Genomic DNA, 18,649 nt, shown 5'->3' with positions numbered 1-18,649 from the left:
AACTGTCTAGAATCTTAAGAACACTGGAAGATCAAAACCAATCTATTTGCTATTTCTTACGAAATACTAGGTTTTAGGTAATTCAGATGCAGGGGATTTGTTGGCTTTTAATCTTTTGTTTTTTTTTGTCTTTTGCTAGTTTACTTTTTGTACTTTGCTTTCTCCTTGTTCATCAACTTTTCAATAACTCATTGCTGAATTTTAAAATCCCCTTCATCATTAGGTTTTGGTGCCATTATAAGCCTTGCCTTTAATGCTATCACTACATTTTCAACTTAGCCACTGTCAGACCATTGTTCCCTAAGCGTTTCATTCCTTACAAAAACGTGTATTAGTTGCGAATGTATTAGGTGCCATATATGTTTAACATAAGGTTATAGTGAAATTCCTGCTAAAATGCAAGCTCCCAATGAGAAACATTGTTGATGCCATAAGTTTGGCCACAGAATGTAAATTAGGTTGACCCTGGAAAAAGAGACAGGGTCAGCACACTAATGGTCCGATGTGTGCTAATGACATTTACCAAAATGGAGGCCTACGGAAAGCAGAGTTTAACTGAGAAGGGGATTTAAGAAAAGAAGTCAACTTTCCATTACACTTATGTTGCATATTTGTCTGTTTTGATGATTTGTTAAACCTCAGTTAGCATAAGCATTGATTCTAATTACATAATGAAGTTTTAATACAATGGTAGGACTAATCCAGACAAATATAAATCTAAAACAGAAATTGCTTAGCACTTAAGTACCTTCCCAGGAGGGGATCTGAATGAGGAGGTAATTGCAAATAATTCGCTTAAAATCATATTTAATTGTGTATTTGGGAGGAGGTATAAAATAGTATTTGCAGTATTATTAATTATGCTGCATTCAGATGACAAGAAAGGATAGATCAAAGAGGGAAGAGCAAGCAAACTGAAAAGTGATGAGTGACTATGAAGTGATGACAGTGAGCTCAGCCAGAAAATGGAGCAAGGAAACATAGCCGTACATCCTGAATACCAGCTAGCCCTGTAGTGACCAGATTAAATTGCAGTGGGCACGAAACGTTCATCAGCATGGATCAAGCTGGATTATATTTGTGAAACTAAAGGTCACTTGCAGATTGGCAGGTGACCTTGAGTGAAAAGGTAAGGCTTGAGCTGGTTTTTCAACATTCCTGCTTATATTTTCTATCCCCCTCCATGCCTGTACATGCAAAGTACTCAAAGGCAACACCGCATTCTTGAGAGATGAGATTAACTACATGAGTTAGGAAAATGAAATTCAATTGTTGGGTGAGGAATATGCACCGGTGACATAGTGGGTAAAATTATGATATTATATAAAAAAAACTGTAACATTTTTATTTCAGAAACTGTCTCCCAATGAGAGTTGTACAGACTTTAATTTTGACTAAAATGCTAAACTGTTTCAGTGTTTATTACAGAAAGACTGTCTCAGGCAAATGATTTTGGAAGTAGCACTGTACACTGGAAGATATGAATGTGAAGGAGACCAGTATTTGATAAATCGTTGTTTGTTTCCATTTGTTTATCCTGCTTCTATACTAATCCCTCCCCCACCCTGTATCAGTAGGTGGGTTATGTGAATACATCACTGCCCAGTTGTTCAAGCAGTTGGGCATTTTACTCCCAAGCAAAAAGTCAAGAGTTCAAATCACAGCCAGCCTGTCACTCACAGTTGCTCACCTCAGGAAGTGTTTGGTCCGTTTTCTGCCTGATGACCAGATGCAGTTTCTCTGGACTTTCTTCCCCCTTCCCCAGCAGCTAACGATTGGGCTGAGTAGTTCACAAGATTGAACACGTGGACAGGTTATGTATTGTCTTTTCTCACCCTACTTTTCACATGACCGTTGGAGATACATAAAGAACAGGATTCAATTTACTATTTGAGAGAGGAGTGTAGAAAGGGAATGGCATTTCTAAATTTTATTGCAATAAATTTATATTTCCTGCTAGCTGCCTGCAGAATACTACGGGGGCCATGGAAATTCTGTAGCTCTATCACATTTTTCTTTCCAGTTGAAAGAAAATGGTAGTGTAACAAGATGGCAAATATTTGGGAGAGTAAATATATTGTCAGTTTCAAAAAAAAGACACTTTTTTTTCCCTGAGGAATATCAATGGATAATCATTGATACAATATATCAGTATATATATATATCCAAAGGCAACTTATCCATGGTTTTCAATTAAATATCTCAAAATTTTAGCTTCTTGTTTGTTCAACAGCAAATCAAAAATACACTTGTCAGCTGAGACATGATAGAGAGCAAGGCGATTTGTAATGTGAATCATAAACAAGACAAAATAAAGGTATGAGTGCCAGTGTTCATTTTACTGACAATCCTGGTGAATGCATTCAAATACTTTTGCATTTTTTTCCAATTTCTAGTCAGTTATCATATATCCTTATGACAGTCATTTAAGATTAACTTACTGTAATACCAAAATTAATGGAGCTATGGACAGCATGGCTTTTCATGAATGGTAAACTATCCTCTGCCACTAAGTGTTATTAGAAAAGTATATATTGCTGTCAGCTGCAGTCTTTGAAGCTTAAAAAAGTTCTTGTCACCAGCTATTGCTTTTCAGCACCAATGTTTCTGGCTGCTAACTAGGGCTCCTCATTGCCAAACATGGCTTCCCTTTAAAACTCTTCCTTCCAGCATCTATTTTAGTAATATCTCTTGTCATTTTTACTGAGGATATGGTATATACCCGATCCTTCATTCGTAAAGCGTACTTTACAATGAGCTTTACTTGCAAAATGTCATTGACCTTAAACATTTCAGTCAATGCCTGCTTGCTTATCATTGTTACGAAATGGCACATTTGTTTTCATGATGTAAAAAAGAAAACTTAAGCATTTTGATTTGTGAAATGTTTGGATCTCTCATTCTGTTTATGGCTTACGTCTTGACAGATTAACCATCATGTGGATTCACCTTTTAATATACCAACAAGACTTGCAGTGCATTGTTTAAATTTCTCTTTCTGGAGCCTATGTGTTAGCTCCAACTTGTAAACTGATTCTGTAGGGTAAACCTTCCCCAGATCAAACATAGCTCTGTGGAGGGCAGCTATGCAAAACAAATAATATGAATTATGTTTTCTACTGAAATATTTTTTGGCTGATGGACATTGTTTTGTAATGGATTTATTCTAGTGTCTGATATAAACTAAAGCATAATTGCACTTATCAACATTTATTTACAAGAATAGTATTAGCATCATAGTAAATTGTGAGCATTACACATACTCTGCCCCCTGCAACCCACCTTCCCTTAATAATTCTAGTTTGTCAAGCTCTTTCATAATCAGATCTCAGAAACGTTTCCTTCATTTGACTTTCTCTCTTATTCAATCCTTCTTCCATTTGCTGTATTGCGGGTGAGAGTAACATTTTGTTTTGATGTGGGATCTCTGATGTCTGACTGCTTAGTTGATAATTTTAAAGCAGTGGTGACAAAGGGTTTGGTTGCTCCTACTGTCTTTAGGAGAGAATGATTTAAGTTGATCCTGGTAAAGCATTTCAGGGACCAAGTCAAAGGTTGATAAAATATTTTACAGAACAATTTTGAACTTATTGTTTTAATTTTCCGTGGCTGAGGAAGAGATGCTGTTGCAAATGAATTCACAACAAGCAGATAGATAGATGGATACCCCATGTTCGCTGCTCAAATATCGAGCGATGTAGTTATTTGTTGCAATCTGTCCTTTGCGGATTATTGGCTGAATATTGTACTCTCCAGTTACTATAACAATAGAATTGGCTGGCTATTTGAGAGGAACATTGTGATTCAACCTTAAGCTGAGCCAAGATACTTTTAAATGATCAGAACTGTCGCAATAAAGGGTTTGGGTCAATATTTAAACGATACAATTTTGACAAAGCACTTTCTATTTGCATAATATTCTAAGATTGCTCGATGACTAATTTTGATATTGTATAGGAACGAGGACTTGTCATCCTTCTCTCGCTGGGCAGCAAGCACGTACTTTCGGTTTATTGTTAGGGAGATAAATGTGGTTTAGAATTGAGTAGGTGGTATGTATTTTGTTTATTTACTGAACATGCGATGTGATCATTTACTTTTATCTTAATGTTGGATGGGTCATGGAATCCGCTTTTTTTTAAAAAAAAGTTTTAAAATCTCACTGGTGCTGAGCACTCATCTTTGAAGACGGGAAAGAGTATCGGCCAGTACTGCCTCAGATGTGTATTTCTACTGAAAGACTATGTTTGGATTAATTGCGCAGGTAAACACACCATCCCCGGAGAACGGGCTGCTCGCTAGTTGGCCGATGTTCCAGAATATTAACTTTCGTCTACGATGCCACAGGCTACCTTCATGCGTACCATGTCAGTAACTTTTCCATCTCTCCGCCTCAGTCTATACAAAAACAATGCGATCGTTTCTCGGAGGGATTGTAAGTAGTTCACGTTTGCCCTTCTGAGCCGAAACGTTACATCCTATGAGGATGAGCACTGGGGTTTATTTTGGTGGGGGTGGGGGGGGGGGGGGGGGACAAAGAGTCGTGATTCTGCAAAGGAGGAATTGCAATAAGCATTCTAATTCTTTACCGTTTTTAATAAAAAAAATACTTCAAATTGCAATTGCAGGGCAAGAAACCCAAACGTTGGAATTGAATTGAGTGGTTTCTTGTTTGCAAAACGCTGTAACATACCTGCGGAGTTAGGCATCTCATACCTGTAATGTGATCGGTTTCCATTGTCTTCCTGCTTGTGTGTATATTCCTCTTGTGTGTGTATGTGTTTGTACATAATTGATGATTAAAGCTGTCCTGATTACAAACATTATGTATGAATGGTCGGGATTGTTGATGTATGCTGCACTCTCCCCCCCCCCCCCCCCCCACGTGTTGGGCTGCTGGTCAGTTTCAGGGGGGTCGGTACAGTGCAGCTGGGCAGTAGGGGGCGCTCCAATGTCGCTCCCTCCCGCCGTCCTTGGGCCATTATAAAAGGGGTACCACTTCCCACCCCCTTCCCATTACAAAGCCCAGCTCTCAATCCAAGACTCTTATTTACAGTTATCATGAAATCTTCATGCAATTAATAGCGCATTAGCCCTGAACCACCCGCGGGGTATTTATAACCTTTCTCTCTGCAAGGAAAAAGAAAAATATTAAAGCAAATAACAACAATTTGTAAACGATAAATTATCAACATTTTTGCGCCTGTTAGTTCCGCTGATTTATCTGCCGTGCTTTGCGACTCCTGGAGCGATAGTGTATTTTTTTGTACGAAATTGGTCAAATGTTGACAACCTTTAAGCCAACATAACACCCAAGATTAGTGAGGAGAAACTAATGAGAAAAAAAAGGTCTTGATTCGCGCGTCGCGCCTGGGGCTTCTAATTAAATCTTAGCAGATTGAGAATAACCAAGATTCCTCAGACAGAAGCTGCAGGCAGAACTTTATCTCAAGTTTTATATATGCTTGTTTATATATAAATAAAAAAAAGACATTTCCTATCATCCAAGCGATGGTGAATGCTCAACTTGGTCGTCTTTTGCAGAAATGTCGATGATTCAATCTCATGGTCTCGCCTTCAGCAAATGTGATTTACTAATTAGAATATTTACATCATTAAGTTCGAGGAGAGAGAAAGAGAGAGAGGCAAAATATTCGTCATTCATTCTTCTAGAGATAGGCACTCTGAAGAGTGTGGAACCGTCTCTAATTCAAAAGGCAGTCGAGCAGAAAAGGCTATGAACATTATCCAGCTAGTTATTAATCAGCGCTTCTAATAGCTCGCTGCTTTCCTTGTTACAGCGGACTTTAATTTTTTTTTGCAATCGTCCATGTAATATTGATAGTAAGTATTCTGCAGATCAAGCGGCACACTTTTTTGATTGGCCATGCGTATTTATAAATCAAATTGCTAATGGGAAAATGATGGTCGGTTTTAATTTTATTTGCATTTCTTTATAATAAAATCATTTTCAACAAGAAAGAAACCGCCGTGTAAATAACGAGGGTGTTTATCGAGTCGATCTCACTGGCGTGTTGTGATGGTATTCGTTTCCCTGTCTTTCTCGCCCGGGTTTCTTATCAACTCGGAGTCTCCGCAGACTGCAAATCTTACATGTAACGATGGAAAAATATTACAAATAATAAATAGATTGACGCCACTATTAACCCCTCCCCGTCCCTTGGTCTCGTCTTCGAAAGCAGATAGGAGTTGGCAGTTACCCACTGGGGATAATTATGTTAAAAAACATTTCCCCAGCTTTCTGCTGGAATAATCTGAGGCCTCTTGTTTTTCTATATAGAAATACATAAACACGCTTGTTCTAAATAAGAACTGAGATCCAGTAACCTGATTGGTGCCGCCAGGAAATTCCGATTTTCTGATGAAGTAATGATTGTTTACACTGTGAGGAAAACTGCTCTCCCTCCCCAAATCTTCCGATCATGTGTCTCCTATCATTAACCTAACCTTTCAATTGTGATACAAACTCCGACATCCTGCTTCATATTGCATACATCTGTGTTGCAAGGCGATGTCTCACGTCTCCATACATAATCCGTTAGGTAAAAGTCACCCAAGCTCTCTCCAGTAAATACAGGAGATAAAGACGTGGCTCTAATCAGATTCCCTCTCTGTAAACGCGAAATGAACAGTGTACGTGCGCTGTTTTCATGTACACTCATCTCAGTGCAGTATGTTTAGTGTGTTGTACACAAGATCTCAGCCTCTGTAGAGAGAGATGAAAATTCCTTACCTATAGATAAGTATATATACGTCACCTGTGTTTATACAATTTAATAACAATATAAGATCCTTTATATTCCAACTTGGACTTGTCCCTTTTATTATCCTCGATATTGTGACTATGCGTTCGAATATTCCGATATACCAAATTCCTACATAGACCCATTCTATTGTTTGTTCAATGAGATGTTAGGGACCCAGCTTAAGTCTGAACCCGATCCACAAAGTACAGGTTCAGCAAGAATTGAACTGGAAGAAAAGCTAAACATATAACCTGCTCTAACAGACTGCTGGCTCTCCGGCAAATAATCAGAGGCTATTAACTCAGCCTGATACACAGAGTAAGAACCCATCAATCCACACCGTGCAACTTGGGTAAATATGAGTCATCATTTACTATATCGACAGCTATTATCAAGACTTTTTAAAGCACATCTACAGCGAAGCAGAAATGTGGATCTGACAAAAATAAAATGAAGTAAACCTTTCCCATTCTCCCGTTGCCAATTTTTGATGTAACGGCTTCTGACTGAATTCAATTCAGTGTTAAACGTGACCGTACAACAGTTGCAAAACTTAACAAAGGGACGAAGGGTCATCATTTTCCCCATATTACATCGATTTCACGGAAGAAAAAACGACATTGAAAGGTAGCGAGAAAGATATCTAGACGTTAAATTCAACTAACGTGCGGTATGGGATGGCTGCCTATACCTTCCCAGAGCGAGGATCTTTCACAGCCAAGACGTGTTTCAAAATATAATAATCAAGATTCTAATTGGGACACATTTTGAACTGGAAGTTTTGTGATAACGCAAAACTACTGCATCAATCTCTCTCTTAATTGTCCTCAAAAGAGGTTCGCGTTCGCTTTCAATTGGCGAATATTTTGTAGATTACACTTGAGGCTGGAAAACAAACCTTCTAAAATCAAAGAACATACATAAACACTGACAAATGACGAAATCAGAAGTAACAGCTTTAGAAGAGAGCCGAATGAATTGTAGATAATAGTGCGCACATACAGAGTGGAACTGAGACCTGCAGCCCCAGCCATTTATTTGCATTGATTTACTTGGGTGATGAGCTAAAAGCCAAGATTCTTCAGAAAGCGTTCACAGGTAATTTGTCATAACTTCCTTGAGAGGCAGTAACACAATCCGAATTGATTCATTTTCTCCTGTTCACATTGGTTATTTGAGGACATTTCAGACTTCGGAATAGTAACCTTTTTGAATTTGGAGGCGAAAAAAAAATCTGACCAAGGCTAAAACCAGACGTGAATCGAGTTTATAAAGGGTTTTTTTTATGGGGGTGGGGGCTATCTTTTGAAAGGGACCAAGAAGTTTTTTTTTGTTTGGAAGCGTTTTCTAATTATCCCATGCCTGGCTCCCGTTTTCATTGATCATTCCATATGAGATAATGCAATTATAAACATCAATAGGAGCTTGCTGCGGGAATCATTATCTAGTGACAGTGATAAATGATCTCCAGAAATAGCGGCGTTTTCTCTGACCCACTCTGGGCTCTAGGGGTTGGGATACACGTAGTCTCCATAGTAACATGTTTACAACTAAAGTGGTTATTTTTTAAAAAATTCCAAAATGGCAAAAGTCGGGGAAGAAACAGACGATTCAAATGTCCTGCCTTTTACTCCGCTGGTACTAACATATTCTTAAGTGTAAATAAGTTGGTAGTGAAGACATAACCATTATTGCCTCATCATTCATTTCTGGAGTAATTTATTGGGGACGGGCTCCAGTAATCAAATCTAAAGAAATCTGATGACTTGCCTTGTTTTATTTATAATTTACTTGCGATATAAAAATATAGTTTTGCATTTGCAGTTGTCAATTATGTAAATAGAATTTTTGTTGAACTTTGATTTTTTAAAAAAATAGATTTCCGCCTTTAAATTGCTTTAGTGGGACCGTTTGTTTCATTTTAATCAATTTCCTCACGAATACATTTAACAGTGCAGCCCACAGCCAACTTTCCAGTTCGATGGGGCGGATTCGGCTCCTGGCTGATCTACAGAAAAAGACCATTGCCGTCAGCACAAAAGACTTGTCTTCTTAAAAGTGGATTCTGGCTCCAAAGCAAATGTGAACTTAGCGTTCCCAGAGTCCACCCTGTCACCTCAATCTGTATTTTTTTTTAAGAAAAAAAGTTAAAATAAAATTGTAAAACGCCGCATTTGTTTGTGGTGATAGCTCAAGAACCAGATTTAGCGAGCTGGAGATACAATGGGAGGGTGCACACTCGCCAGGCTTAATTCATCATTCTTTGTGATTTTAGTCAAAAGCAAACGGTTCCCCTTTCAGTTTTAAACTGTAGCACAGTTGCTCATTTTGCGACCCACGCCATTAATGGAACTAGCAATCCTACGACGAGAACGCGGTCTGCCTCAAAGAATGCCCGGACATAAAACAACATGCATTGTTTTAATTTATTAACGAATAGTCAACCGAATAAACCTAAGACCAACTCTTGTAAATAAACACCGAAAGCGATCCCACTGCCTGGGTTAACGGCAACAAAATGGAAGGGCTTTCTTTTCTCTGAGTTTGGAGAAGTTTGCTTTTTGTGTGTGTAGGAACGTACTTGGGGTCAGAGATGATTTTGGATTGCCACAAGCACCCTATATATTTGAGGAGGAGGTCATACGGCGGCTGCTGCACCAAGGGACGCACAGGAACTAAAAAGCACAAAAAAGTGACAAGGTTCAACATGCTCACTGCACAAGAAACGCGCGGTTGCATTCTGAACGGGGGAAGGACGATGTTTTGCCTTGAAATCCCGAGCCTGTTTTACCAGTCTGGAGTAGGGCGGGGGAGCTGGAATTCGCAATGCAAACGAGCGAGGAAGAGCAGCGCACTAGAGCGAATTTTTACAAGAAGTTGGACAACTAGAATCGAAATTTCCCCAGCGAACTCTCGGTTGGAAGAGAAGTTGCAACAGGCGATAGGGATTAGGTTAGTTCCCGAAATGTGAAAAAAAGACTGTGAATGAAATGGAAATGAATATGACTGACGTTCAGTAAATACGAGTCTCCAAAAGCAAAACACTTTATGATAAAACACATCAGCTGGCCCATTTGGTGTCTGCAGCTCACAATACAACATATTGAAACATGCCAAAAAAACTTTATCCATGACTGTTCGTACATAACATATTTTAATGGTATCAACCCAGGCTCTTTTTTTTAAATAAACTTTTATTAAGAAGCTCTGTAAACAAAAAAAAAGAAACCTCCAGGGTTTTAAATACAATATAACTCACTTCAAATGCTGCCCGATCTGATTTTCCACATTTCTATAAATATGTCATTCCCAGTCCCGCCACCATCCTAACTTTGCAAACAAAAATCTCTGGAGCAATTCAGGTTGCTGGATTTTTGAGGATCAGAAATCCTGGCTGTAATCAGCCGACAGTGATCTACACGCTCGCTTTGGTGGGAGTTATGGACTGGATGAGTGGGGAGAAAGAGCTGTGTCAAGGTTGGCTTGCTTCAAATGAACTTTCAAGACTTTACTAACCAGTGAAACACACAATTCTGGGGGACTCTAGAGTTGTAAACATCGCGACACGCAGATATAGAAAGATTCTGTAAAGTTGAATTTGGTGGCTCGTTCCATTTTTCAATTTCGACTTAAAACTCAATAACTACTGATAAAGATTCTTCACGCGAACAGCCGGATTTTGTATGCTCCCGGTGTGTTTGTGTAGAAAATGCTGTACAATTTTTTCTTCGTAAGAGAAGTTACCCTGTCTTTTTTTCCCTCTAAACGCTGGTAAAATATTCCACAAGCTTACTTTTCATTGAGCTTAGAATTTCCAGTTGCTTTTCTGCTCATGCTACAGAAAGAAAGATTTAAAAAATTCTCCTGTTTTCCGTGAAAACAATGGCCACATCAGAAGAAGTAACAAGCACACCTTTCAAATATCACTCAAGAGTGCCTGGGATCAAATAGAAAACCTCACATCCGTGGGTTACATGTGAACCTTTACAGGACTGAACTATCCAACAACAGAAACAAAAACTTCAGCTGCACACACTTCTGGAGGAGTCTGTTGTTATGTCCCAAGAAAGTTGAAGCCATTACAGGTGTTATTAAACAGAAAAAAATCTAAAAATGAAATATTTATTACGGCATTTTGTGACTGAACACCTTTTAAACATACGTCACAGTCCTCATACAAGTATTTATGTAATCTGACAAAGCTCGCAAGGAAAACAGCATTTTCTTCTAGTGACACGTGCTGATAAAAGTAAGGAATTCATTGACATACAATACCAATTCCACAGCAGATTTGATACTAGCAAAACATTCGTTATTTCTCATTGAGGTAAACACATAGATATCTAACATGTAACAATTAATATACTGAACTCTCTGTACCAAGTATGTTACAGTATTTTTTTTATCGTTGCTTGTTCCAAGCAGTTTGAGTTCATTTAAAAAGGTCTGTTTTGGTGCAAGACCAGCAAAAGGAAATTTCATTAAGAAAAGTCTGCCCAAGAGCATTTTTAGTTGTTTTTGTGACAACGTTTTCTCAATGCTGAGGCCCACAGCCATAGCAGGAAGCTGCTAATTCATCTTCAGGTTTCCATCAACAAGCTCTTTGAAGAAGAGTCAATCCAGAATATGATCAGACATAAGCCCTTCAGGTGGACCAAGTAGGCTTTGTTGTGACAGGCCACATTTGTTCCAGAGAAAATTAGGTATGTTAGTGCATTCTCAAAACCTTTCGCCTATGGCTGCATCCAAAGAAGTCTCACAGATCTTCATATTAGCTCCTTCCTCTATGGCAAGGTGGCTGGATCTGGGCAATCTGGTCTGAAACGTGGCTCCATTTGCTGTACGAGGACAACCATTTTGGGAACAACACACATAGTGTGGAAAAAGGATAACTTTCTTTCTAAAAACTATTGGAAGCAACAGAAATAGAGTGATCAACAGAAATGTACAAGTTAACTTAGTTCCTATATTTATGCTACAGTAGTAATAAATCTTTCAGTCCTTTTCCAGAGGAACTTTACATTGGAGTTAATTTCATGTGAAGAAAGCTTTTGGCTTCACATTTGCCTGGCCTTGCCATTGGTCCTCTGCTGGCGTCGAGTGAAAACAAAATCACAGCTCATCTGGAATTCCATTAAGTGTCAACATCTGTTCAAAGTTTAAAGTCTTACATTTTTGTTTCTCGTTTTTTCCCTTATACTATTGGGCGTGGATATCCATAACCTGTCCCCCAACATTGGGGTCCACAGGATTTAACATTGTGGGGCTTTGTGCTGACATTGGCATTCCAGGGTGAGGCGGGGGTCCTCCATGCATCATCATGGCCGGGTGATGTGGGTGACTTGGGAGATAGGAATGTATTGGGGGTCCGTGTCTTAACTGGGCAGGGTGTGGGGTCATCTGGGGAGGAGTGTAATTTGGCTGCGCCATACTCATACCCATAGGACCACCCTGAGATACATAGTCCCCTGGCATGCCTTGCAAACCTGAAAAGGCAAGAACAAACAATTAAAATTTGTTAACATTTTTGAAAAATGCATTCCTTAAGAGCTTATTCTTAAGTCTCATTAGCAGTTTCCTTATATGGTCTGCACATACATCTCTGTACATATAGAGTTACAGTGTTATTGATGTATATTATTACACATTTGCAGATATTTTATGATAATAAATCAAATGCACTAGTCACAATGATTAATTCAATAACCACGCGTTCAATCTTCCTCATAGGTCACAGGAGATACATCGGTTCATGAAAGAAAAAAGATCAAGTTACAGGCAAAAAGAATACAGGGACCGATAGAAAAAAAAACTAAAGATTAAGCAGAATCAGAGAAGATACTGTTCAAAGAAACATGGCAAGGGACCAAGAAGACATCTACATGCAAGAAATCTGATGCAATGAGAGCTCGCTTTCACACACTTAGTATTTCCAAATAAAGAAAATAGCATAAAATTAATAGCCTTTTCAGGAAAATGAGGAAAGTGCTTCTCAATCTATTTTAGGAATATTTTTACCGGTAGAGTGGGCCCTTGTATTTGCCTCTCTGTAATACGTGAATGAAACTGGAAACAGAAAGGGAAGAAAGGAGCCAATACCTGTTGCTCAGAGAATGGGATATGGGCATTTAGGAGGAAATACCTGCCAGAAAATATTATTTAAATCACAGATTTCATTCATCTAACTTGAGCTCATTTTAGTGCAAAATAACTATCAACATAGTTTATGAAGCAGATCTAAAATCGAGGAAATTCACTTAACCTCCAACCACCCTCTAGCACCTACCAAGAAGATTTAGAATAGGTTTTAGTGACACTATGAGCTAGTAATCTAAAAAACCTATAAGCCGTTGTCATTGTTTGAGGTAGATTTGCAGTACATTAGTAGCCACAGTGGTAAAACCATACTGAGACAATAATACTGTCTGCACTCTTTAATAAGTCCGACTCAGCTCTGTTTATTCTAGCACAGCGGCATGCTCACTGGATGATGATAATTAAGTACCAAATATACCATATTGTGTGGCTCCATAATCAAATAAAAGGAGGATAATATTATCTGTATTAAGCCATTAATGTAATTGGTTATGAAGCATAAAATATGTTATGTAATTAAATAGGCCAGAAATTATATGGCCTATATTAAGAATTATCCAAGCTGAGAAAATGTTGTCTCAATGGCTGTTTTAGGGAACACTGCTTTTAACATTTTTCTAACTGCATCAGTAAAGAAAGGAAGGCACGAAATTGACTCCATCACTAATGTACTATGGTAACCTCCTCAAATATCTCACAAGAAACTATAACCATTATTTTAAATAATCTGAAACAATCCAGTGCTATTGAGTGACTGCAGAGAAAGTCATTTTTTGTGGGTTGGACATACAACTTTGAGTACAAAAGGATTGAAGATGGTTTAATAATGAAATAGTCTGCCATTCTTTTTCAAATGTAAGCATTAAGCTCAATGGTAGCAAAGAGTTTCAGTTATTAAATAAACTTCATGCTCTGATGCCTTGGTGATGTATTGCTGTTTGCTGTATCTGAATTCCTCAAACATCGCATACATTGGACACACTCCAACTGATGGATTATTTAGACTGCAGCCAATCAGCTTCACTGCAGATTCCATTCCTTCACTTGCAGTCATCTCTTAATGTCGGTTACTGTTTTGTTTTACATTTTCCCTTCTCTTTATTTTAATCTTGCTTAGGAGGCAACAGATATACTTTTGGGTATGGGATGGGGATATGGTGGTGCTGGGTGTTTGGAGGGGGGTGTTGGGTGGGGGGGGTGGGGGGGGGGTGCTCCCAGTGAGAAATATATTGCAGCACCATATATCACAATATATCTAGACTGCAGATTGGGAACTGCAACATTTCATTTTTGCATATAGGATAATTCATGCATCAATCGTTTCCTGACAGATTTATGTCACTCAAAGGACAGTCTCACTTCTCGTTTTTATCGCTTCATGAAGCCTGGTTAATTTCTCTCAAGTCAATTGGTGCCCTGAAGATGTTTCTTTTCCGTTAAATGTCCCAATTGTTCATTTGCTGCTTGAGTTTGATTCTCTGGGCTTCATAATTAAACAGAATTACTCCAGACCTAATTTGCTCTGTATACTGTAAATTAGTTAGCTGACCTTTTGCAGCTTGCAAAATGGTGTCAAATGTCATGAGATAAATCATTAAAACTAGCCCTTCATTGGAATAGCATGCAAATACGGGCAAGGAGAAAAAAATTGGTGTGGGGGGTGGGTATTAAAAAAATTGCACTACAGTAATAGACAGAATAAACAGCCTGATCGTACTTACTTCCCCCGTGCTTTGCGATTGGTTAACTAGATGAAGGTTACATGTAGTGCCATTGCCCATCCATGCCCATATTCATGCCCATTCCACTCATAGGTCCTAGAAGGGAGATAAAATCCAAGAAGATGCCAGAAAATCAGCAAGGTCGACTATTCGATAGTGAAAAAGATCCCTTATAATTTTTTTGTGTATTTTAGGATCCGTGGGGTGGATAAATTCCTCACAAATCTCTTGTCTGAAGGATTTGTTTTCCCCTGGGTGCAAAGAAGACAGGCAAGGCAGGCAGCAGGCAGAGAGGAAAACCCTGTGATGGTGGGCATGACAGATGAAGTGGATGGGAGGGATAGAGAAGGCGATGACGCTACACTTAGGGCATGGAAGCACTGCACGTAGCTTACCAGCAGGCCGAATTCCCATATGTTGCTGACCATCCAATACAAAACTTCCCATTGGTTGGCCCTCTGGACTGTACGCTGCTCCTTGGCTTACTGAAGGATCAAGAAGAAAACCTGATTGTAGTCAAACGTGGACACAGAGGAGAAAGAAAAGACATACCAAACAATCAGCAGTTACTCCTGAAACAGCAAACACAATACGTTGTCAAACACCAGAAACTTAAAAAGCAAGTACCATTAAAAAATAGGTTGAGCACCCAATGCATTCACTATAGCGCCCGCTTACCCATTTTGACAAACCCCTGAGAGGTGGAAATATTCTAAAGCTGCAGTCTTAGATACAAAGGTAGAAGCAGTGAAGCTTTGTGTAATGCTGCAAAGTGAAGGTCCCCTCACCAACACCAAGAAGATTTATTAACTTATTTAGAATTAGAATAAAGTATTTCTCATGCTTGTGTGTCCTTATCTTTTAATCCAAAATTATGAAGTTGGGCATTTTGCCCAGAGTTTTCTTAATAAATTACAACTAATTTCAGAACCTTCTTTAATGCATTCTAAGTGTGAAGGCACCATGGGGCATATTTTTAAGATGAGAGGTAAAAGATTTAAAAGGGGCATGAATGGCAATAGAGAGTGATGTGTGTGTGGAATGAACTGCCAGAGAAAGTGGTGGATGGAGGTACAATTTCACTGTTCAAAAGACATAAAGAGAAGTTCATGAAAAGTAAAGGTGTTGGAGGGATATGGGCCAACTGAAGGCAGCAGAGACTAGTTTAATTTGGGAACATGGTCAGCATGGACTGGTTGGACTGAAGGGTCTGTTTCAATGTTGTATGATTCTATTGTGCAAGAATTTAATATTATGGAGATCAAAACTAAATTCTGTAGGCATTCCTCAACTGATTAAGCAAAGTTTGTACTATGGGACTGAATTTGCCAGACTCGAGGAGCCCATGTTCATAGGATTGCAAACTTACACCACTTGGTCTATTATTCTTGCGTCAGCCTTGTGTCTGTACCCATTTAAATAGTTCTTTTAAGAAGCTATTTAAACATTTTCCTTCTGATTTCTCTTAAGGATTCAACCATTAGCTTGTGCTGAGCTAGCTGACTTAAGCCAAGCAAGAGGTAACACAAATGGCTTTAGCATTCCTGAACTTGGATGAAGTTGATAATAAAAATAAGCCTTCTAGTTTTAGTTTCTTGACAATAATGTGTTTTGAATGTAAGTTTATGTTGAATTTGAGTAATAAAAAAATCAAGTTTGGCTGCAGTGTCTGATATCTGAATACTCGGTATGAACTCACGAATAAAAAAAGTGTCTTGGGCAAGGCACTCAGATATCACCTGTCAGTCTAAACCACGGCTAGAATCATTGCCATCAGCAGAGGGAGCACATAAATTATTCTTGCATGATTTCAAATTTACTAATCTTTATTGTACAACAATCAGATTAAAGTTTAAACCCGCTAAATAAAATCAGAACTCTCTCTGACCATCATAGCACTTAAGGCAACAGTTCTGGTTTTCCTGTTTCATTTCACACTATAGTGTCATTCCTGATCCCAACAGAGAAATAAGCTCCACAAGCTGTATACAATTCCCATGAATAAATAACATTTTATAAATTGACGGAAAGCAGCAGGTGCATATCAACATCAAATGAAAGCATTGTGATTCAGAATCAAAACTTCAATAAAGCTTTTCCCAAGTCAATGCAGAAGGGCACAATTCTATAGTCAACGCAACATGTCTTTTGTTTAAAAATCATAAATAAGCCAATTTTTTTTAAACAGTCAAATTAATTTTCAGCTATTTTACATTTGGGATTTACTTAGAAAATATAACATCATGCCAGTTATGATTTCCAATAAAACAAAGGTAACAAGGACATAGGCACTATGTCTTCCTCCATCGATTAACTTGGGCAAAAAGGAACATGATAGTACAGTCATGAACACTGCTTTAGTCTCATACCTATTACTTCTGGTACAATTAATGAGTGTTTTAATTCAACTGGCTGTTAACAACAAATCCAGTTAGGTGAACTTTTAACATTTTTCTTTAAAGTAATTCAAGCTTTAATTAATGTTGATAAATAATAAAGTTGCTGAAAAATAAGCAAGCACATTCACCAAGGGATTGTGAGGAGTAAGGAAAGCAATAGTGGCTAAGAGAGACAACCAGTGAGTCAGGACTAGTACCCACTGAACAAGCTATTTATGCTGCAAGGATGTTTGCCCAATTACCAATACCAACAGAAATAAAGCAGCTTCTGGAAAGTGAGGGTAGGAAAGTCCAGTTGGCACCAATTTAGCGAGATTGCTCCCAGCTTTGGGATTCTGGAGCAAAAGCTTTTCCAGAATGCCAGGCAGCCAAGTTTATTTACCAGGTGAAGGGACTCCTGAAGAATAACTTGTTGAGGATTTGTGCCTGCGGGACTTGAATATAGTTACTACTTGGGACTTGCCTGCTCGATTTGACTGGTCAATCATGGGTTGGACTATTCTTCTCCTGGCATTAATAAACCTGAAACAAACACGAAAAGGGTAGATTTTAATTTCCTAATCTGAACAATCAATATTAGAAGTCACACTTCTTCAGCTTTTCAATTTGTTAAAGGTATTAAAAAGACAACCTGTTCACATGAGCACATTTGTCATCTGTTAATTTAAAGGTTTCTAACATCAACTATTTTAAATGTTAGTGTTTAAGATGGAATGTCTGCCTGTGCTAGAGTCACAAACATCGTAAAAGTTCATTGCCTCAAATAGGTTGCTTTCTCCTCATAGGGGGTGCAACTCCCCTTCCAGCTGTCCATAAATGAAGACCAGGCGTTTGCCACTCTCTGTTTTCACAAGGTATTGTTATGTCAGCAAGCCCATCAATTAGGCTGTCTGAAGTTTTATCACCACAGCAGCAAATAAGTGCTGGTACAGAAAGGCTCCTGCTCATTCGCAGCTCCTGCAGTTTTAGACTGTAAAGTCAAGGGGTCATTTAGAGGTTAGCGACTGGCAACAGTGACCTTTTCAACCAAGATTTCCACACCCAGGGCAGAAAATAAAGGCAAATGCCCACCAGGAATGTGGGTACTAAAATACATTTGAAAATAGATGACTTGTTTCTACAGATCAAACCAGACTCCTTTTTATGATGTTTAAGGATTCACAGGCATTCAGACATGTATGTTTTGCCATTTGGGAAACAAGTGATGGGGAAGGATCAAAAATGGAGGTGTGGTCACCAATGCGTTAAGGTTATTAAAATTTTCTGGAATTGCCTACTTTTCACACCAGAAAGTTTGACAATAATTGTATTTTAAGAACAGACCATGTGTGGCAGTTATATATAAAAAAGGCAACCTTGGATTTCAGTTCTGATTTGACAAATTATATTACACCTTGACAATCATCCACTGTTACCAGAAAATTCCCACTTTCCTGTTCTTCCCAAATAGCCAGATAAAATCATTTCATAAAAGCTGTGCTATTAATCATCACAAAAGCTGTCTTTAATTTATCTGCTCCGCCTCCCAGCTAAACCGGCCCTCCAACCAAAAAACACCCTAACATTTTTTACTATCTGAAATGTTAGAAATCTCAATGCAGAGGCCAAATGTTTGCATTTGAAATGGAGCCAAGCTACTCCAGTGTCTTTTATGCCCAACTAAGTG

At 38.5% G+C, this 18,649-nt stretch overlaps 1 protein-coding gene and 1 long non-coding RNA gene across 9 annotated transcripts in view; one reads left to right on the top strand and one right to left on the bottom strand.

Moving 5' to 3' along the window:
- Window positions 1-1,060: 1,060 nt before the first annotated feature.
- LOC132818158 (uncharacterized) lies at window positions 1,061-13,771 on the top strand. Of its 2 annotated transcripts, none has more exons than XR_009644977.1 (3): window positions 1,061-1,129; window positions 4,265-4,435; window positions 12,498-13,771. It is a non-coding gene; the product is annotated as an uncharacterized LOC132818158 (long non-coding RNA). The 2 variants fall into 2 exon arrangements; XR_009644976.1 differs by lacking the exon at window positions 1,061-1,129 and adding an exon at window positions 1,706-1,813.
- meis2a (Meis homeobox 2a) overlaps window positions 9,979-18,649 on the bottom strand; it is a 122,884-nt gene continuing 114,213 nt past the window's right edge. For 2 of the 7 annotated variants that reach the window (XM_060828928.1, XM_060828929.1), the window contains exons 10-13: window positions 17,447-17,505; window positions 14,980-15,090; window positions 14,585-14,680; window positions 12,163-12,253 (exon numbers count right to left, since the gene is read on the bottom strand). In XM_060828928.1, coding sequence (XP_060684911.1) covers window positions 14,622-14,680; window positions 14,980-15,090; window positions 17,447-17,505 — 229 coding nt within the window. In that variant the 3' untranslated portion in view covers window positions 12,163-12,253; window positions 14,585-14,621. Of the gene's footprint in view, window positions 12,254-14,584; window positions 14,681-14,979; window positions 15,091-17,365; window positions 17,506-18,649 lie in introns of all 7 variants that reach the window. The other 5 variants (XM_060828923.1, XM_060828926.1, XM_060828925.1 and 2 more) reach the window with 3 other exon arrangements.

Source organism: Hemiscyllium ocellatum, chromosome 8, assembly GCF_020745735.1.
Source record: "Hemiscyllium ocellatum isolate sHemOce1 chromosome 8, sHemOce1.pat.X.cur, whole genome shotgun sequence".
Classification (NCBI taxonomy): domain Eukaryota; kingdom Metazoa; phylum Chordata; class Chondrichthyes; order Orectolobiformes; family Hemiscylliidae; genus Hemiscyllium; species Hemiscyllium ocellatum.
This window is presented reverse-complemented; position numbering and strand designations above follow the sequence as displayed.